The sequence below is a fragment of the Toxotes jaculatrix genome, chromosome 9 (genome assembly GCF_017976425.1).
Source record: "Toxotes jaculatrix isolate fToxJac2 chromosome 9, fToxJac2.pri, whole genome shotgun sequence".
NCBI classification, from domain to species: domain Eukaryota; kingdom Metazoa; phylum Chordata; class Actinopteri; family Toxotidae; genus Toxotes; species Toxotes jaculatrix.
The window spans coordinates 27,815,714-27,838,397 of NC_054402.1; the positions used below are offsets into that span (position 1 = coordinate 27,815,714).

At 42.0% G+C, this 22,684-nt stretch overlaps 1 protein-coding gene across 1 annotated transcript in view; it reads left to right on the plus strand.

The window, feature by feature from the left end:
- The window catches only part of bcas3 (BCAS3 microtubule associated cell migration factor), a 294,717-nt gene that overhangs the window by 80,871 nt on the left and 191,162 nt on the right, over positions 1-22,684 (plus strand). The window contains exons 17-19 of the mRNA XM_041046203.1: positions 14,490-14,614; positions 14,833-14,998; positions 15,091-15,188. Of these exons, the coding sequence (XP_040902137.1) occupies positions 14,490-14,614; positions 14,833-14,998; positions 15,091-15,188 (389 nt within the window). The remainder of the gene's footprint in view (positions 1-14,489; positions 14,615-14,832; positions 14,999-15,090; positions 15,189-22,684) is intronic.

Below are 22,684 nucleotides of genomic sequence, written 5' to 3' on the forward strand. Positions count from 1 at the left end.
TTTGTGTGACCAGACCAATTGCAGGGATAGCTTCATGGACTTTGGCTCAGCTTTAGACCACCAGTGTGCAAAGTGTGCTGCTGTTTGTCTTCATAGGCCTCAAAGTTTTAACATCAAAGAAAACCTCACTAAGTTCATGAGAAGCCCCCTCCCCTCTTCATTTAGATCTTGGTGTTTTCCCCTGTCGGAGCAGGGAGGTAGAGTCGGATGTGGCTCAGCATCCGCCTGATAACCCCCCCCCCCCCCCTACAGAAGAGGCCAGGTCAGGGAGTGGAGGAGCTCAGCCAAGCTTCTGCTAGTCCTCAAAGTCTCCTGGGAGTCCCGAACATGGAGAGGAGTGTCGGCTCTGACCCGGCCTCTTGTTTCCTGTCGGCCAAATTTGGCACACAAGTGTTGGACCCAGATGAATTAAATCCCAAGGAAGAAAAAGACATTGGTCACAAAATCCAAAAGATTCTCTCTTGGTGAAATGTCACTGTCAGAACTTAATCTGTGAAAAAGATTAAGAGAGAATTTTTCAGTCATCTCCCACGGAAAGTCCGCTTGTCCCCGCAGTCTATGAGGATAGATTTAACTTGTCAAAATGCCTGTCAGTGTCAGATTCGGGATTTACGAGCAGACAAACTGCTGCACACTTATCCCATCTACACACAGTCCGACTTTAACGCAGACAAATGAAAATCCAAATGGAAAGATTGTCACACACAACAAAACAAAACACCACCCTTGACCAAATCCCGCTGATGACATTTTCAAGCAAATGCAGATAAGAGTGCAGGCAAGGTAATGAGAAAGACAACAGCGAGAGAATGAACGAGACCCCGTGACCTGCCGCAGATGTGCCTTCAGATTACTGTAATACGTATGTAAGAGCCAGCCCAGTGAAAGAGCCATTGTCGCACAGAGCCCCACTGAGACCAAAGCTAGAAAGGGGCTTTAAGAATGCAATGCCCAGCATCACATGGCAGCGAGACTAAACCATTTGCGCAAATCACCTCACTTCCCTCCCTTTTTAATAGCCCAGGCGGAGCTGCTATTAGGGCCAACGGGTTAAGAGATAAATGTGTGAACGACTGTTCTCCGGGAGTGGGGTCGTCGCCCTTACAGGTCGATTACGCTTGCTCTTTTCCTCTCTCTCTCTCTCTCTCTCTCTCTCTCTCCTGCTTCTCCTCCTCTGTTCCCTGCCTCCTCTCAGTAGCACACCCACTCACTCACAGTCTTACACCCCTTTTACTCCAGTGACCCATGTTTAACTCCTGTGTTTCCCAACATGCCGCTGACCTGTTAGACTCTTTTCCACCAAACCTTCCGGAATCGGGCCGTACGCCACACAACGCGGCGGCCTTTGTCTGCACACTGCGGTCAAAAGTGTTTGCTGCCAGCTCAACATGGCGGACGGTTTGCCCCGGCACGACCTCATTATTTTGTTTTACTCGCAGCAGTGTCACGTTTTGACATTTTTATTTGTAACACTAAAGTTTAAATGCAGTGCACCGTGTCTGTTTGGTTTACAGGATATATTAGTATTATTGTTGCACAGCAATGAATGAAATGAAAAACTGAATTAACCACATCAAGCAGTGGACAGCTGGAGTTATTATATCATTGTAAAATTTGATATTAAACCACTTAATTAAATTCATTAATCATTTAAATTTAGATAAACTTATTTTTTTTTAATTTTCTGTGCCATACATAGAAACAGACAAGGACCAGAATCGAACTAAAAATAGACCTTTAGATTTTGGGATACCAAAATGTCTTCTTTATCCGCCCCAGGAAATTACCCTAGTTGAAAGCCTGAGCAAGTGCTGGAAATCCAGGCTGTATTTGAGCAGATTAGTGCAAAGGTACGGGAAGTCAGATGTTGCTCGCAGCTCGCAGCAAAGACAGAAGTGCTTCTGTTGATACTGTGCTGAGTCTTTGCGTATCCACCGTCAGGTTCTTGTGGGCACAGGATGGAAGCATCAGGGTGACTCTTGCTCTTGCTCACGATGACACGCAGAGAGCAGTTAATCAACCTTGTTTCACCATGTAACCGGTTTAGCTCCAAAAAGCATTGCTCAACATGAGGCAGTACTTCTCAAATGATGCTTGACCCCTGACGGCTGAATGTAAAAAAGCGGTAGCAGCTGTTAGAGGAGCAGTTTGTCATGCTGCTGAAAGTAGCATTTGTGTAAGATGGACTGGGCCGTGCCAGAAACATGGATTTCCTGTAGAGTTTTACTCAAATTGTCTATATTGTCCACAGTGCAGTAATCCTACTTTTAAATTTTAAACGTTGAAAACTTCCCAGTGATATGTTACTGTTACTAATAGGCTTAAAAAGATGAACGTTAAGCAACAGAGTTGAATTTTGACTATGTTTCAGAGGGATGCATTCAGGATTACGGTCTTATTTTTAGCTTTAATCCAGCTTTCTTTGCATTGATTCTACTGCCTCCCATTACTCTCTCAACAATAAGTTTCATGAAACTAGGAGGGAGAAATTCAAAGTGGCTTGTAGTAAACCCCAAAGCCTACTTAGCCTTTGCTCCTACCATGGTGAGCTCACCCCATTTGTCCATCACTTGCCCATTGGTGTCCATCCATTTACCCAGCTGGAGGCCCAGAGTGGGGCCTCAGCAGGTTTGATAGAGATTGTCCACCCCCCCTCCCTCTGCAGCTCTTTGAGAAGTGGCAAGTTTTACCAGGGGCCTCCATTACACCAACCAGCACGTTCATTTGTCAACTTGCGCTCCAGGAGTAAGACATTCCAGGGCAAATTGTTGCTCCCTGTCTCCCAGAGGAACATTTTTCTACACATCGATGTACCAAGACTAATTGGAGACTGTGTGCTATCGTTGGGAGGGCCCCGGGCGGATGCTGCGAAAGCGATAAAATAAAGAAGTGCTGCAGAGTGCTTTGTTTGGCCGGGAATTCTGTTTTTCATGACTGGGGGAGGCTGGCTGGCGGGGGACAGAGTTCAGTCTCATCGGACCTTTATTGCTGTAGGGAAAAGGCTTATTTACTGTAAACTGTTTACGGAGCTCTGTCACTATCTCTGGACATGCAGAATAAACACAGGAACACACTCCCACTCCTAATGTCTTGTAAACACTAGAAACACGCACAGACTGACAGACAGGAATACACCCTGAAAGAGACACTACACTCTGGATGACTCTTGCACACACACACACACACACACACACACACACACACACACACACACACACACACACACACACACAGTGTAGTTGTTAACATAACACAGCAAATACACATGTGCTTCCAAACAGGCACACACATTCACAAAACAATGCATAGCCATAAATATGCACTTGGACAAAAAAAAAAAAAAGGAGTCGCATGCAAACACACAACTCCTTGTCTCAACAATGCCTGAGTGCTGTTAGTTTTATTGGTGTCCCCAGTTGTTATACAAATTGGATAAACTCTTCGTTCTCTTACTCAATCTCAACAATCAGAACAGTTTCCCAGCGTTTCTCAGTGTCGTATTTACACGCTTGGATTCAGACCTACATGTTTCTGCACATGTACCCGATCCCTTTAAAGTTAAGAGAGACAAGAAAAAAAAAAAAAAAGATAGATGTCTGAAGGAAAAAAAAAAGGCTGTGGACATGCTACATCTGCCAAATATATGGTATCACACTTTACATGAATCATGAAGCCATCCCGCAGGTTTTCGAATCCATCTTAGCGCACAGACGTTCTGTTTCCTGCCTCGTATGTGTTGTGCACTTAAACAGACACGTCAAAGTATGTAATGTGAAAAGTGTGTTTGCTCAAGTGTGCTAGTTTAATAATGGTTTTTCCGTCTATCTCTGTATCCTTACCCCCCCTCCAACCCACCCCACCCCACCCTCTCACCCCCACCCCCTTCCAACCCTTCCCCACCCACTCTCTCATGAAGACCCTACCTCTTTGGGGCAGGATGTTTTGCCATTAAAACTCCATGGTGAGTTTTTGCTTCTCCCCTCCTCGGCTCCCTCAGCAGCATGCAACTGTACACTCCAGCCACAGCACACCTCCTCCTTTACCTCTTATTTGTCTCCTGTTATATTTTCAACACATTTTGCAGAGTTGTGCAGTCATTCCTCACGAGCGGAAAAAGGAGTGTTTCTTATTATCTTTTTTTCTTTTTTCTTTTGCCTTTTTTGGTTTCTTTAAGTGTATTTTGAGCTTTTGTGGTAGAATGATTCATTAAATCCACTGCAGTGCTTAAGTGAACAAAGGGCTTCTGTTAAGTTTAATGCTTATTTAAAGTATGCATATATTTTGTATTCGCGGTTATGGTTGAACATTTTAATTAACGCCTGATCTGTTTATGAAAAGGTTGCAAACATTTAAAAAAAAAAAAAAAAAAAAAAAAAAAAAAACTAGCATATTTTAGGCCTGAATCATAGGTGGTGGTCCAGGGAACATGTTGTGGGGCTTTAGGGCAGTACCATAGCGCCTCTTGTTTGGATGCCATGTGGTTTTTTTTTTTTTTTTTTTTTGAGCCACCCACACTAGAAAATGACATCTCTGTCTTCTTCTCTGTCTCTGTCTTGTTTAGACCCTCCATGATGTTTTTCCAAGAATAACGCCTTTGTGTAAAACACATATTGTTTAGATTTTCCTTGAGCCCACTTTGGTAACATTTCTTTTTTTCACGCAGTGTTGTGCCTTCCCATATTCTGGCATTAATATGAACGTTGTCTTGTGTGGATCCAGAAATGTGAGTGATGTGTTCCTCTCGCCTACAAAATGTGTTTTGCAAAGAACTAAAGGTGAACCAAGTAGAACATAAAAATCTGTTTCGTTAATCGTAACTAAAGGATTTTATTTAAATAAAAAGAAAATATGCGGACAGCAACGATCGGCTAGATAACTTTGTGTAATGTGAAAGAGGTCGCTCAGAGGGATGAACTCACAGAGAGTTAGAATCCGATTCTGTTTCCTTTCATTTCTACAGAGTATTTGGAAATGTTTTTTAATCACTCTCATCAACCTCATTTGCCACATTAATAGATGGATGCTTTCTTCAAAAAAAAAAAAAAAAACCTAGCTGGTGACCAGCTGATTACCAACTAGCTGGTGAACATAGTGGTGTATTCAGCAGCTAAAGATCCAGATATTTCTCTCTGGAGTTGGCGAAATTGAGTGCTAATGACATCAAATGTATGTGTGATGTGTAATTAGTCAGGTGTGACCCATACCAGTGTGACCCACCTAATCAGTAAACATTAAGAGGATCAAAAAAGCCTAAGCACATGTTTTATTTGTTGATTCTTGTCTCAGCTTCTAACACACTCCAGCTACACTTGCTAGTCCAGAAACATGTTCCAGCAGGTTCCGTTCAGTTGCTCCTTTTCTAAGGCCAAACACAACAGCACAGGAACAGCTCCAGGCTGCGTGAGCTCACCTGTCCCCTTCACACCTTACACAAATGAATGCAGATGCAAATAACTGCATCATCAAATCCTCTGATGATACCATTGTATTCAGCCCGCGGCGCAGTAATGACAGCCCTTCAGTGTATCTCAAGGACAGTGATAACTTTGTGGGCTGGTGTTATAGCCACTACCTCATTTTATATGTAAACAAAAGAGATTATATTAAACCCCAAGGAAGTGAGTGACCATGAGCCCGTGATCAGCAGGGGACAGTGATCCAGGTTTGCTCCCACAGATATTTTGCAGGCTGAAAATGAAATCCAGAGTTGATAACAGAGTGAAAACAGCAATGAAAGTTATAGGGGAAAAAAAATATATCTGTCCCCTCATTCACTGTAACCAGACAAGCACACAGAATACTGAAGGAGCCATCACACAGGCCTGTGTGTCTGTCTTATATTATGTTCATATGGAAACCATATAATTTCTTGTGTTATTTTGTATGTAGCTTGTATGCAGCTGTGTGCAGCCATTGTGCCAGATTTCCCCTCGTGGACAATAAATCTTTTCTGATCTCATTTACTTTACGCTCATCCTCACCTAATGCAATATTCTGAATATCAACAAATGACTTGCTAATCTAAAAGAAGCATCACACTAATGACCTAGCTTGTTTCCATAGCTCTGAATTGCTGCCTGCATCTCCAGTATTTTATTTTATTTATTTATTTATTTTTCTGATTTAAATAAGTCTGGTGTTTTGCTCAATCAGACCAAGCCAATCATAGCTTTGGAGGCAGGACTGAAAATGGAACCTTCAATACCAGCCAAAACAAAAATGACCCCAAAACTTCTCAGTGTCGGTGAGATCGACTCACACGCTGTTAAAAATGTTCTCTGGCATAAATAACAATTTGAGGTCACAGTCTCTAAAGTAAAAACTTAAATTGTTTCAACAAATGAAGCCAGTTTTTTTATTACATTCTAAATTTATTACAAACAGAGAACTTTCTCATAATTCGTGTTAACTTGTTGTTTGTCACTTTCAGAACTGATAATCATGAGCTCAGTTCATGTCGTGCCAAGTGGACTGTTTACTTATTGATTTTGGTTATTCAGATACATTGTTAGCTTATTTACTTATGCTTCCCAGTATGCATTGCACTAAGGTTAAAATTCCCCAAAAATCCTTCTTTTTTTAAACATCTTCGATGTGATGTGTCTCTGACAGTCTTCTCTCTAGTAAAACAATCCAAACATGATGAAGACAGGTCTGTGCTCCAAACTTAAAATTCTGAAAATACTGATTTATATTACTTTACTTTAAGAGTAAATAAATGGAAGTAAAAAAATCTACGTTGGATACATTCAAAGCCCAAACTTGAGAGATGAAGTTAAATAGCCTAAATCAAAATTTTACTGAAGTTGACTCCCTGACTCCTCAGAGTCTCTTTGGCAGAAAGACTTCATTGATTAAAATATATTTTTAGCCAAAAAACAGACATGACAGTAATGTTACATAACCTCCTAACACACAACATATGTACTTTGTGCTTAGGGTGCGCGGAGAAAATAAAAATCACTTGGAAGAAAACACGAAATGTTGCGCTTTTACATTTTGAATGAAACTTAATTTGAAACAAATAGAGAGTCCAATGTTAGAGGGCACAGCATCTTCCTGTTCAAGGAACTTTTTTTTTTTTTTCTTTTTGTAGGGGTTGAAGCCAAGCCTCTTGTCAACGCTGTCTCATGGAATCAGATGCTTACAAGCTTTTAAAAGAAGCCCCATTATGACAGAGTCACTTATGGAGAGATGATGGAGTGACTCAGTGAAGTGAACTTTTCTCCTCCCTGTTGACTCCATTTACTTTAGAAATGAATAGCATGTGGTGCCTTCCCCAAGTCTTGGGTTTCATCTTTTGTTGTGGGCAGTCACTCATACTTTTTAATTGAAGCTTTTTTTTTCCCCCCCTCTCTGTCTTCATCCACCTCGTGCTTAATCTAGGCCCTTAGTGATTTCCGTGCGTATACTTTTCAAAGGTACACATCATTAGCGTCAGAATCTTGACCCTCACAATGACTGCTTTCAGCTCAAATTTGAGCCAGTTAAACCTATTTTGTTTCTCTAATAGCATAGGCCTTGAGATGTGTGCTCTGACAACCTATTCGCCAATTTCCGCCTCAGTGTTGAGCATGTCTTCTCAAAGCTCAGTGGTACCTCGAGTTTAGGAACAGATTTTAGAAACAGATCAGCTGATTTTGTAGTGGAGACTCCAACTTTCTGACCAAATGCATGATCTTATACCAATGTATTTAAGATCATTTTAACAATCTGACTCTAAAGACTATGCCATAATCTCAGTATGAATAACAGGAACAGGTAAAAAAAAAAAAAAAAAAGTCCTCCTCTCCTTGAACATTTGACGCCCATTCTCCAATGTTCACATAGTTTCCCTAGTGGTTGTCATCAGCGCTGTGTGTTCAGCACAGCCCCAAGGCTGCCTCTTTTCCAAAGGGCTGTTGTAAAATAATAAATGTGACATTGAAGGATGTGTCCTCCACATGACTGCCCTCTCTCTATCGCTCTCTCTGTCTTCCTCTCCCTTCTTGGTCGCAGTCTTAATACCAGCTCTGTTTCTGATATGAATTAACCATATGGCTCAGAATCAGTGCACACAATGGCCGTGTAGCTCTTTGTCACTGGATGGGCCAGCCGAAGTGAGCTCTATCATATTTGTTTACCGCGAGGGCCCTGAAAATAAATGGAAGCTGCCAGTGGACTTCCATCCCCCCTCGGAGGCGCCTCACGTTAGCCCCGGACATAGTAATGTGAAGGGACTTTGATGGTTGATGTCACAGATTGAATTATGCCCTTGAGGAAAAGCTATTAGCTCAGTCAAGAGTCCTCATTTGTTAAATTAAAAGTGGAAATGACATGTGAGTAGTCTTTTCAGTGAATTAAAGTTGCAAAGAAAATGGATTCCACTCCTTGCTAAAAGGCAATAGTACAAAAGGGAGTCTTGTGGAGGGAAAAGGAAGAAAATAGAGAGAGAGAGAGATTTGCTGTTGCAGTGAGATCCACCTCCCCCTGCTCCCAATTCCCTGTTAGTATATTTATGTTTCATAATTTATTGATACTGAGTCATGTTTTTCATAACTCGGTGCCATTTGCCAACCCGCTCCCCTACCTCCAGTCCACTCCAAAAACTGGTTCGCTGTCCCCCCATATGGAGAGCAGGATTAGGCCCTCGTCTGCTGGAACTGCGCCTCTCTGTCGTAAGGGCAGAAACCTCAACACTTTTAAGCCACTTCAAGTGAGATCAAGAGAACGGAGGATGATTTAAAACACAGACGCATAAACTTTAGTGGTCACTGTACCCGGAAGAGATGAGAACCAAGCTGTGATCCTCTGTACTGTTGGCATTGCTCGGCGCTAGCTGAGGCCCCTTCAAAGAGGTCCAGACCCAGCTCATCAGCTATGCGGCCACAGTGAGGAGCCAGTATTCTTGCCTTCTATCATTGACTTCGAGTATACACGTTGTTGTGTGAGACTATAAACTCCATGTGTATGTACTATACTCACAAACCAGACTGTAAGTATTTTGAAAATTCCTCATTTTTTTTGTTCTTCAAGCTCAGCATTACAGCACATTCAATTTTAAATAATGGATACTACACATTTCAGACATACATATTTAAATTAAAATGTGTTGAACCAAAGAGTCTGAAGAGCCAAAAAAGAAAATGTAATTGTCCAAATACTTGGACACTGGACAGGATATAAAGGTGTGTGAGGTCAGATCTCAGTCTGTCCTTCCCTGGTGTCTCCAAATAATAATCTCTTCTGTGCCTATTAAAAGTCTTGTTTTCACGGATTTGTTATTCCCCCTCCAAGAAAACCTGTCAGATTGAAACATTGTTTTTCCTTGATTTATTATTCAGCTTCCATTTATGTCCAAAGTCAACATGAAGCCTTAGTGAAGGTTAGAATATCTTCCAGTCCACAGTGGAAGCTGCTGTGTGGTATATTCCTCGGCCCCGAGCTCTCACCCTTGAAAACCAAAGTCAGATTGCTCTGAAATAGGATTTGTGTTTCCTGGGTTATTGAAACCAGTGAACCACAGAGACTTTGAGGCTTTAACATATTTTCCAGCAATGGGGGAGATGGAACACCAGGGCTTACGGCAATTAAACACCTCACTAAAGAAGAACTTAGACTTCGCAGATCTCTGACATAGTCGGGGAAACTGTTCCTTCTCTTGAATGAACAGGATCGTGTGGTGTCTTGAGTCCAATAGATCTGTTTCCCCTGTACCCCTACCATCAAACGTGTTGTCCTAGTACTTCTTGAAAGTTTAAAGACTATACATATGTTTTATGTGTAACTTCATTTCTTTCACATCATATTTTGTTGTTGAGCTTGAAAGATAGAAAGGGGGCGTGTTTAGGGAAAAAATGCAGCAATGGAAACACTCCCTCATAGCTAGAGGATTGCTAACAGTACCTGTTTGTTAAATGCTTTATTTTCTGCATACACTGACAGACGAATAGGCCCGAGGATGAGCTTGGAGAAGACAAGGGAACCCTGGACTTAGCCAAAGCAATATCCTGAGTGTGACTTTATCTCCTCCTTCATCTTCCTTTCACAGACAGGGCTTACTGTGGATATTTGGTCTTTCAGCCTTCTCCTCTTGACCCAGCACTAATAAATACAAGCTACAAAACTTGTATAAAGGCATTTCGTATGTCTACCTTCACCTTTTGCTTTTTTTGGTCCCTCCCTCCCTGAGTAATTTATGAGGTTTTGAGAGTCTGAATGGAGGAAACAGAAAGATATGTTTGCCAGCAACAGGTCTTTCAGTAGCTAGCAATGTGGTTAGTTGAACTGCTGGAGGACTAACAATAAGGTCTGGACTTTTCTGTTTATTGGCGACCAACTTGTGCAGGCTGCAGACTGTTTGAGCGTTTTAGACAAGCCAGCTTGCACCGTCTGTTAGATAATGGAAGTTACAGCTACATTTTAGTCCTGCGGATGTAGATGTGTCAGTGCTGTCACCTACAGACAAAGAACATAGCTGTTGCTGCAGTTTTAACACCGGCACCACCTACAGACAATGAGAGTTAAAACTGTAGTGTTTCTGTTCTTTTCTTTGTTGTGTTTGAGATTTCACATTTCACGAGTGTGTGGAAAAAAAAAATCTGTTTAAATAAAAGAATTAATAAAATGCAAAACAAAAATAAAAACAAAATAAATCATCATAAATCAATAGCAACAACTATTAAATACTTTTTAACTTGTGGTTTTAAAACAACATATGTTGGCTTTTGAAAATTTTGTACTAACAGTTATTTACATATTTACAAAATGTATTTCTTTTCTTCTCTAAGCATCAGAAAAAAAGAACTTCCATGCCCATAACTACCGCATATTTCAGTAACACCTATTTTTCTCGTTCATACAGGGACAAAGACAAAACCTTACAAGTTTGCCTTTTTTTCCTTGTAGGATAAATGCATTCTAATTGTTCAAATCTATCTTTGCCACACACAGAAAGCAGTGCAAAAGAACTGCAGTCATAACACTCATTGGCTGCAGGGAGCACAAGTGCCGTGCTGTAGAAATGTTTACTTTCTTTGCCTATAGATGGCGCAAGTTGGTTGGACACTTCTTGATAGGCCTGGCGCCAGGTGCTTTGCATCAGTGGCATTAAGTTTCCCTGTTGTTTGTTATGTTTTTGTGTGTTTACTGCTTACATTTGTTCCACATAAACCAAAAATATAAAACATCTGTACAATGTTTTGCATCGGAAAGTTTTAACTGGTAAGACAGAGTCACAGTTTTTCAGTGTTTTTTAGCCTTGTCTGAGAGCAGACAGAAGGGAGCATGTTGCTTTCATACCAGTGTGGTTGTTAGAGGTCGAGGTTAAGCACCCCTTGGGGAGTGTGTGACACAACCATGGGTCTTCAAGCCCTTAGCCCACCTCATACCTGATCTACTGTGAGCACGTTTTACTGTCCAGGTTGGTTATAAGGCCAGACAATAATACCAGACCTCGCTACTGTTTTCTGATCAGTACCATATGGGGAGCCCTATTGCAGCTGAAAACCCTTTCTGTGTCCGCTTCCTCTCAAACAGTCCTGACATGCTGAATAATCCAATAACTTCTAATAAATTCTCTCCTTTGGCCAACACGAAAGCTAAAGCCAGTGAGGAAAGGCAGCTTGGATTTTGTTTTTGTGAGGTGCACGTTCAATTGAGTGATAATGTTGAATGTATTTATTTAATATATTCTTCAGGTGGATCCAGTGTGACTTAAAGGTTTATTGGTCCCTGCCGTATGGAGGAGCAGGTATGCCACTGAAGCAAGAAGGAACCATGGAGTTATACCTGCTGTACAACAGGAAAATTCTCTTGTAGTGAAAATATGCAGCCTATAATTGATCACATGACGTTGTCTATTAGTCACACAAGCACACTTCAGCAATTGAACCCAAATGTGGCGCTTCAATATGCCTTTTTGCCTGAATCATTCTTCTTGTTCTTGTGTAAGTGTGCATCAAGATAGACAATAATAACTGTGCCGACACTGCCATTTGATTGAAGTGAGCAATTCTCCATTGACCCCCATGTTAAAATAGCCAACTTTGCAGCGTAAAAAAACCACATTTACAGCCTGGTACATTTTTTGTTTTTGGTCTCTATTGATAGTTTCCACCTCTGTGAACACTGTGAGGGGGGGTGAATTTTTTTGTACCACAACCGTTTTAGTGTTATTTAGGCTTAAAATTCTTACATAAATTAGGGCATTGAGTGAGTGACAGCCCGAGTGACAGTTAGCTCTTTGCTAAAGCATCAGCTGGGCTAGGCGGCTACATCCCGAGGCCTCCAGCGGTTGACAGGAGCTGCAGTGTCCGTGTTTGTTTGCCAATGTTTGGCAAAGGGTTTTGGTTTTTTTAGGTTTTTGTGACAGTATGGCTTGTTGTAGTGTAGACCGTACTAACCGACCGTCTAAGGAGTCTGTGTTGCAGTTTTTTTGGTAAGTAAATTTCTCACTATTTTACCTGGATGTTTGCACTAATTATCATGTATTAGCATATTTTGCAGCTAGCTTATGACTTCATAGCCGATTTATGGTCGCTGCTGATACAGATAGAGGACCGGAGCAGCTAATGTTAAGAACGCTGTTGCGGTGTGTTCCGTGCTCTCAGAGTCCGTTTATTGTGGGAATACTAGGCTACAATTTTATTTCGTCTCATTTTTCCATTTAAAAAGTCTGACATTGCATGGACAGAGCAGCTCCGTCAGTAAGCGGCTGCTGTTGTTTGTGTGCTATCGTGTGGTGGCTGTAGCTGCGTGTAGCTGCCGCTTAGCTTGTTAGCCTAGCTGATTAGCCTTAGGCTAGCTCGGTTGCTCTGAGCTAAGTGGCCGGGTTCTCGGCCGGCTGACCCCAGCTGACCCATAGAGTAACCGCCTCTTTGCCAAATATAGAAAGTGCACTCCCACTAAAATCCAAGATGGCGCAGCTCAAATGCCCATGGTTTGGTCACAAAACCGACTCCCCGAAACCAATGGGTGATGCCACGGGTGCTACGTCCATGTCTTATACAGTCTATGATTGAAATGAATGAGGAAGCCTGCAACTTTAGCCGCAGGGCCATTATTGGTCTGAATGTAACCTAAAATAGGAGCACACTTTATTGTTGTCTGTCCTAAACATATCATCCTTTTCGAAGTCATGATCTAGAATGGTGGCTGAATTGCATATCAGGTGGATCAGGTGGATATCATATGAGGCATATGTTTTTGAGTATTTGGACTGATTTTGATTCTTTTCTCAATATTTCATACATCTACATTTGTGTCAGTAAAATTTTATTGTTTTACATCTTCTGCTGCTACGGTGGTTGTTTTGTTTGCAGGCATTTCAGTTTTCCCTTGCTTAGCTCCTTGCATGCAAAGCAAAATTTGTTTGTTGTTCACAGATGTCGCAGTGTAATTTGACAGTTCTAAATCAGCATTTGATTGCTATCCTTCATAGAGCAAACATTTAATTTCAATGTTGTTGGTTGTTGTTGTCTTTCGGCTGCTTCTGTTTGGGGTCGCCACAGCAGTTTTTAACGCCGGATGCTCTTCCTGCTGCAACCTGGCGTTGGGAGAGCCAGGGATCAAACATCCAAACCAGGGAACAGCAGCCAACATGCTCAACCACCTGAGCCACAGCCCCTCCCAAATATTAAAAGTGTAAACCTTGGTCTTAAAAGTGCTTCATATTTCATTGTAATTTCAATGAAAGCTCACATACATTTAGGGACATTATTCTAATGACTGTATAAGAGCAGCAATGAAACTGTTGTTGATTATATAAGGGGTGTTTTATAGGTTTGCAGCCTAAGGCGGAAGGAGATGAGTTATACAGATCTCACTCTAAGTTCGCACAGTTCAGCTCTTTGAGTGATTATGCAGAAAGTTTGAACTTAACATGTGAATAACTTGTGATGTTTCTGTTTCGGGTTATTAAAAATTGCAAATCAGCTCTGTCTGAGTAATTTGACGTCCTCTTCCCCAAGATGAAGAAAAAGCTCAGTGGTCGCCATTTTGACCGTGCTGATGAGGTCATTGCAGCTGTGGACCGGTTTCCTGGAGGTCCAAGATGCTGATTTCTTCTACTTCTAAAATTGACTCCTTCTACCTTAGGCCACAAATTTATCAATCACCCTAATTTCCTGGATTTCTTTACAGAACTGCACAGCAAATATGAACAAGTTGAAAGGCCAGTGCTTATCTTATCTAAGTTATCCATGTTATCTTATCTTCACTAAGGTCTACGTAACCAAGGAGGGGCGACTGGACAGGAAGGTTGGGAAATGTGGTCTTAATTTTGACAAAGGGGCACTTTAACATACTGTAAGCTTGGAGTTACATTTTTTTCCTCTCTGTGATCTGTCCTCATTGGTTGGTTGAGGTACTTAAACCAGTCAATCAGGAATAATTTTAGTTTGACATGTTAAAATGTGCAAACACTACAGGGAGCACCTTTGGGATCCCAGTACAGCACTGCAGTACAGTTTTTGCGTCATCTCATCTTTGTTCTCTTTTCTCTCTTGAAGCAAAGCTAAGCCGCCTCCTCAGATCTCGCCAAGCAAGTCCAGTGGAGGAGAGTTCTGTGTGGCCGCCATCTTTGCCTCATCTCGCTCCTGGTTCATCACCAACCCCAACATGAAAAGAGAGAAAGGTTAGACCATGGCCACAGGTGCTGTTCAAGAGTCTGTATTTTGGTAAAGTCCAAATATATCTCGCTAGAGGTGAAAAAAACATATTGTTAAGGGATATAAAATCTCGACAAATGTAGTGTAGTGCTGTTTTTAATGCGTTTTTTCACTTTTATCATAATTTTAAGTAGCACCTAAAGCAATATTTTTATTCCTTCCTTCTTTCTCATCATCCTCGCAGATCAATCTAGGCAGTCGGTTGTGGACTCACTGTATATCATCAGTTGCTACGGTAACTTGGTGGAGCATGTCCTGGAGCCTCGGCCAATTAGCACTGCTCAAAAGATAAGCGATGATACACCTTTGGAGCTCAGCACCTGTCCAAGGGCCTGCTGGACTCTAGCCAGGTAACACTGTGTTGACCACTCCATCCCAGAAAAAGTGTCTCTACTGTGTCTTATACTGGCAGTATCATAGCTGATTCTGTCTTTTCAAACAGGACTCCACAGTGGAATGAGCTGCAGCCACCCTTCAACTCCAACCACCCCTTGGTGTTGGCCTCAGACCTGGTGCAGTACCATCAGTATCTTCTAGCTGGTAAGCGCTAAACAAATCTTTCCTTTTGTGTTTACGATTTACACAAACAAGTGTTAACAGTACCGAGCTGGGTTCAAATTGAATGCAAACCAACAATTCGGGGAAGCATAAATGGATATTAGGTGAATGGAAACATGTAAATTAGTGCAGACACACGCTCGACTTAAAACAGTGTATTCTGCTACTTTGAATCCCCCAAATCAAACACAGAAACTCAGTAAAGTTTACATCCATACCAGTTGCAATGATGGATCTCTCTGGCTGCATGTACTACATGTATTTGTTACATATATGCATCATAAAAAATAGCTCACTGTATGTTTTGGTTGCACCCACTCACACGACCATGTATGTTTTCTCTATGTATGCATTAAAAGTCAGGGGGGTAACCCCTATTCCCCCCTGATTTTCCATGCTGACTATGTTGAAAGCCAGTCCTCAGCCTCTTATTGGTGCCACATGCTGAGAAGAGACCTTTTCAGTCAGCAGCCATAACATTTCCTTTTTCAAAGACTTAGGAGGAAGATATTTCTACCATTTTCATATCCTCTGAGTCCTGTTAGGAATAACCCCCGTTCTTCAGTTTTGTCCTGCACTTTGAATCCTTCTTTGCTGGCCATACTACACGTCTGCTTCAGGATATGCTAGCACAGTGCTATAAGATGCTGCACACAGATCAATTAGCTGACACCCTAAACTCCATCTAATTCAATAACAAGTACAGAGAAGTGAGCAATTTAGGTTGCCGTCTGAAAGGCCAATTCGTAAAAAGCGCAAAAGAGTGCACACGGATGGCCACACACGGAATCAATCCACCCCCTGAAACAGGCTCCCGGTTTTGAGCCCACTCCATAATTATAAACACACAAAATTTGTAATTAGCTCTTACGGGTGCTCCGGGGCAATTGGTAGCTGTGTTTACCCTAATCTCCCTACTCGTCTCCATTGACTTCTGCAGCGCTCCAGGTCTAACTGGTAGGTTATTTTCTCAAATTAGTGCTAATGGTCTCTCCTAGTGTCAGAGCGATGAGGACGCGTTGGAGTGACGGGCACGGGCGTCGGCCTATTCCACCACTCTCTCTGCCAGCCAGGGCAGAGCAACTGGCTGCATAATGAGAGAGATTCATTGCATTAACATTTATATCCAATTAACAATAGCCAGATAACACTGCCGCATCTCTTTATTCCCCAAATCAGCCCAGTGTGAACCGATGCAAGGTCAAGACGCTATAAACATAATTGCTCAGCCCTCTACCCACTTCTTGCGCTCCTGCCATTTTCCCTCTGGTCCCAGCATCTTATACACCACCACCACCACCACCACTGACCGGGTTACTCTTGGAGTGCCACCTTCCATTTCTGTGCTTTGCACTCGAGCGCAGGCTCTCAACATCGTGTTTCTCAGCATGCATCCTCTTGCCAGCCCTCTACTCTGCCTTTTCCTCCAGGGCTTGGCATCGCAGCTGAGAAGTGATCCAGGAGAAAGAGTCGATTTGACCTTAGGATGAATTACAGCACAGCCGTACGCCGCTTGTCCAGCCGCCTCTTCCTAAGCATAAAGATTAGGCCGCTGCAGAGGAAACCGAAAAGACATATACTTCTTACTTGCAGAACAAACTGTGCTATCTAGGTCCAATTTACATTGCTGATACAGCCATGACAAGACAGAACAAGCAGCAAAACATGAGATGACTCAAATGAAAAAGTTTTTACTATTAGACAGGAAACAGAAATATTGAAAGAGTGGAAGAATGAGGTCAGGAAGTCTCTTTTAATATCCCCTTCAGTTAATCGTCTAAAAGAGTATTTCTCTGGAAAGGTGGTGGAAGGAGGAGAGGTGGCAGCGCTTGACTGACAGGCCATGGTCTCCGGTCTCGTGGCTCTATATTGGATGACCCAGGCTGATTAAAAATGCAGCATGCAGGGAAAGGAATAGGAAGGGGAGAGGAAGGGCCGGGGTCAGGCCAGACCGGAGCCTCCAGGACGGGATGATAAAAGGCAGCGGTGGCGCCACTTCATGGTCACTATCTCCACCTGTCCATCTGTAGCAACTACTGGCAGCACTCAGCCCTGCAGAGGATGGCAACGCACAGCCCTGCCTCTGAGAGATAAGGAAGAAAGAGACACGCATTATACAGTATACTCACAAATAGCTGAGATGCTGTAGTACGATCTGGCTTCATAAAAGCAGCCTCAAACCAAGATTTTAGTGTTCGGGGAATCCTCTGTCTGTAGGCGAGTTGGAATCACAGGATTCCTGTCTTGAGTCTCTGAAAGTACCCATTTGTCTATTGGGCAAGTGTGTGAATGGGCCCTTTTTCTTTTAGCCAAAGGTGTCAGAGCTGGGACATAATAGAATGATTTCTCTAATCCTTATCATAACGGTGTCTATACTTTAATGAATGTGAGGTTTTCACAGCCTCCTTAGCTACATTCAAGCTTTTTATTCAGATTCAGAGTGATATTTACCCGGCTGTTCACAGCATATTTTCTGACACCTCTCTCACTCACCACAAAGTTGCTCTGGAGTAAACAAACCAGTGAATAATTCACCACCAGTGTTTCTGGCTGGCTCCTTTGAGCTGTCTGGTGATGATGGCAGCAACGTTTGCTATAGTTTTTGGCCGTACCCCCCGCACTCCCCCTTCCCCTCCACTCCCTTCCTACCTGTCATATAATGTGCTAATTGTGGAGAATGACTGACTGGCTGACTCGGCCGCTCTCTTGGGACTTTGAGGCCCATGACAGGCCGGCCACAGTTGCCTTGTCAATAGATCTAATTGCTCCGAGAGAGGGGCCAGAGTGAAGGCTTTGGAGCATCAGGCGTTTGGTAAAGAGAAACCATGGCGCCATGACTGGGTCAGTAATCAAAGAGAGTCAGAGAAAGGATGGGGTAAGTGTAGTGCGGGGTGAATGAAGGAACTGTCAGTCAAATACACCTTGAATGATATATAATGACTAAGCTATCCCAGTCTGTCAGTATGCCAGCACCTATCTGCCAGAGTACTACTCAAAAGAGGAAAGCGAGAAGAGAGGAAAGTGAGAAGAGAGGAAAGTGAGAAGAGAGACAGGTGGTGCAGTCGAGAGGCAGCCTAGCAAGTACGACAGGTCAAAGTAGAGAGAGGAGAATTAAAAGACTAACAAAATGAATGTTTAAAAAATACAAATGAAAGAGATAAAGCAGAGTGAAAAGTGAACAGAGCAAGACAGCCCAGACAAGACGGCTATCCCCTGTCCACGGTGCAGCCAGCTCTCCAGATCTATCAGATTGTTAGCCCCTTATCTATCACTGGAGATCGGCCTGTCCGGCCCCTGGCCCCAGGCCCCAGGAGGTTGGGCTACATCAATACCTAGGCGGCCTTTGTTCTTGTTCTGACTCCCTGCTTCACTGCTCTGACTAACAGGCCACTGGCTACTGGCCTTCAGCACAGCAAAACACCAGTCTCTCCACAGTCAATAAAGACTGTGACACAGACGACTCTGTTCTCGGCGGCGCAGGGCAGATTGTTTTTCTGCTTATGTGAGTATGCAAGTGCATAATCATCAGATTGGTTATTAAAGAAACAGACCAGAAAGACCAAAAAAAAAAAAAAAAAAAAACAAATTGGAATTTGTTCATTCTATTCTTTAACAAGGCATTTATTTTTATGAGTTGGCTGGAAATCATATTCTGTGAATTATAACTTTATCTCTGCTTTCAACCATCATAAGCAAATAGCTTGTGAGTCGTGGCTCCACTGATAGGCACTTTTGTGTGTATTTTTTTCGCCATTGCTATGGAGGTTGGTCTTATTTAATTACACAGTAATTTCATTTTAAATGAATACAGGCACACACACATACACAGGCAATAAACACGTCTGCCCCTCACCCCCTAAAAAACAAAAACAAAAAGCTTAAAAATATCAATATATTAAATGTGATGTTGTATTAAATTTCTGGAAAAATGATGCAAAATTTATATATGGAAATCTGACCATACATCAGTCTGTCTTGTTTATTTAAAGTGCTGTGCACTAATGATATGGGAAAAACTCTCAGGAAAAAGAAACGTATATCCTCTCACAGTATACATCATTATATTCTCCTTCTTTTTCATTAACATTCACAGATTTTTCATGGCAAATTTTCTGCATAGAAATATATTAAAAATAAGACATTATAATTACATTTAGAAGACAAATAAAAACAGAAACAAAAGCAAAAGCAAGTAAATAAATGCTTAAAGGAATAGTTTAATAAATAGAGATTCAAAAGTAGTTATGAATTTAACTTATTGGAATGCCACATCACACAACAATATTTGTGCTTTGATTTAAAGGAGCTGACAGCTTCAGCAGACCTCAGGTATTAAGGAGCTTAGAATCTTAAAAACTGCTTCACCTTGCTTGGTTTTGATTGTGGGAACACTGAGTAAACCTGTCACAGATGACCTGAGAGGTCTGGATGCTTTGTAAGGCACAGGTAAATCAGGGATGTGTTTTCGCCTGAGACCATTTACCGCTAGTGTTTCACTGACAACTGACAGGATTTTAAAATCTGTGACACTGCTGACTGCTATTTGTTTCCTGTTTGAATCCAATAGACATTTTTTCTTTTCACCATAACTGCTCCACAACCTTAACCATGTATTTATTATTATAACCAAGACAACAAAAGTCCTCTAACCTCAGTGAAGCACTCATTTGAACGTGAACCACATTTTTTTTTACTAAGATTACACCGTTACAGTAATCCAGCCTACCGAAAGTAATTGTATGAAAAGTTTTTCTTTGTCTTGTTTAAACAGAAATCCTTTAATGTTTGAAATAAGTGATTGAAAACTGATTTTGTAACTGTCTTCATCTTCATCTGATGAAGGGCTTATGTTTAGATAACACTGGTGTAGTTTGGCCTATGAAAGGCTGTAGGTCAGGGCCTTCTCCGTAGACTCTGGTGGTATGGTATGTTTGGCATCCAAAAGGGCTGAAAGCCATCGTTTTCTTCTGTGTCATCCTCATTGCGAGTTCCTCCTGAGATAGTCAGAAAATGCAGAATTGGAGCCACAAAGACAACATGACATAATAATTGTGGCCAAAACATTCAGTACTTTCTTGCAAAATCTTTGCATTTCTGTACAGTCTCATATGCAATGGAATAAGGTACCACTTCCTGACACACAGGTTACTGAACTCATGCACATCCCTCTCTATCCCTCTTTGATCATTTCTAAGTTATGACATTGTGCTATTTGCATACTCACCGATGCATCTTTAAATCCATCAATTAAAAAAACAGTTATTTCTGCTGGGCCGTACACTCCAACTCCCCTCTTGAGTGCGTTGCAATAAGTTTGCACTTAAAAAAAAATGAGCTGTCTGTGAAATTGCATTGACGTTCTGTCTTTTAAGAGCCAGTAATGAGTGTTGTAAAAGGAGAAGGTGGAGTGGCTGGCTAGCTGGACACTAAAATGAGTAGATATAACTGTAACTGCTGGGGTCAGTCTGGCTCCTTACATGCACACTCACACACACACACACATAGAGGGTTGTGTCTTTGCTTGACCCATGGGGATGACCACTAGCTCCCCACACTGGAGCCTGGCCACAACTCCAGCTATTGAAAGCCCCCCCACTGGAAACCTGATCTAGCCAGTCCTCCAACTGCTTCAGAACATCAATAATTAATTATGGAACAGCTATTGGCCCCAAGGGTCAGAGAGCAAGGAGAGAGAGAGCGAGAGAGAGAGAGTGAGGGGGGGGGGGGGGGGGGGGGGGGGGGGGGTTGTTTAATAAGTAACACAGCACAGGCTTTGTTTTTCTCTCCTCCATTTGAACAGGACATGAGAAGCCTTCTCTGCCTCTCTCACTCTGACTTTAGCCCTAGCTCATTTTTCCTCTCCATGCTCTCTGTGAGTTATTAAAGGGTCAGTTCACCTAAAAAATAAATAAATAAATAAAATAAAATAAAAAATATATATATATACACACATATATAAAAACAAAACATCCCACTTACTAGTGGTATCTGCCATGAAGGTAATAGGTGGAGGTGAATGGATTGTTGTTTGTGTTGTTGTTGCGTGGCACTGAGATGTAACATTTAAAAATATAAACTGTCCAGAGGCACTGTCTCTGTTACTCTGGATAATACACAAGAGTAAACACACTGTAAGATGAAACCGTCCCTGTGAGATTTAACTGAGAATGCCATTTTTCAGTGTTGTGAGGACAAACACTTTGCTATAATCTTGTTTTTTTTCTTATTGGGGTGGAGGCACAAATCTCAAAGATAGATACATTCAAACCTGGCAACATCTTAGAACAAATTCAGGTTTTTGTAGAGTCTGGTTTGATGTGTGATGTGTTGTTTTGGTCTCATGAATCATCAGCAGTTTTAAAATCAAAATGGAACCTTTATTAACCTGATGACCTTTTGTCATCAGGTCAATAAAGATGTTAGTAATTCTGTGTAGACAAAGGCTTGATTAGAAAATATTATTTCAATGTCTTTTTTCACTTTGTCCACTTCAGTCTTATGAATTTCTCCTGATTTTCTGTTGATACAGTTTAAGTTTCTGTAGGTGGCGCTTCTTCAGCTGTGGTGGCTGCTCGCTCTAACTACACAGTCCCCCCCCCCCCCCCCCCCCCCAAACATACACACGCACAGCGAGCACTACTGCAGAAGCAGGTGTAAGAAATGTGCAGACGTCTTAGTTCACTGGGGAGTGTGTGCATTTGTGTGTGTTAGAACCACCTCCACCAGGGGCGTGCGAACACCTGGCACGTGTGTGTGTGTGTATAAAGACAGGAGCACCTCCTGTGCTCCAGATGTGGACTTGACAAGTTTATTAGCCATTCCTGTCTTAAACCAACCCCATCCCCGAGGTGGGAGATGGAGAAAGGACTGATTCTACACATTAGGCCTCATTCTCCTCGCCTGCTTATTCAAGCCTGCAAGAGCCCCATCTGTCTCTGAGTCTCTCTGTCACTCTCTCTCCACAGCACACACACACACACACACACTGATTCCCTCTCTCATTTTTACTGTACACTTGCTTTTTCACACACTGGCATGCACCCATATGCCCATGTGAGAAAAAGACAAACACAGGATTTTTTTTTTTTTTTTCCCTCTGTCCTTTTATCTTTCTCTTTCACTCACAGGTTTTTGATCTCAGAAAAGCAAACTCGCCCCTGAACACTAGTTGTCATCCAGTCACCCATCAAATGGAAAGCTGTTACATTGAACATTTAAAATAACTTGAATTCAGCCCACATCTATTGGTATTGGCCGTCAAAGACCATATCAGTGAAACCCCTGATGACTCTAACAAACTTTCATTAACTAGTTGTCAAGTATCATTTTCCTTCACAGGCTGATTTATGTAAATAGCTAATGGTGATATGTGATTCACTGCCCTGTTTTGACTACTCAGTCATCTCTTACTTACTGATGTCCCTTCCTGATAGCTGTATCAGTGTCATACTTTATAATGTTGGAGGCTTTTACATTTT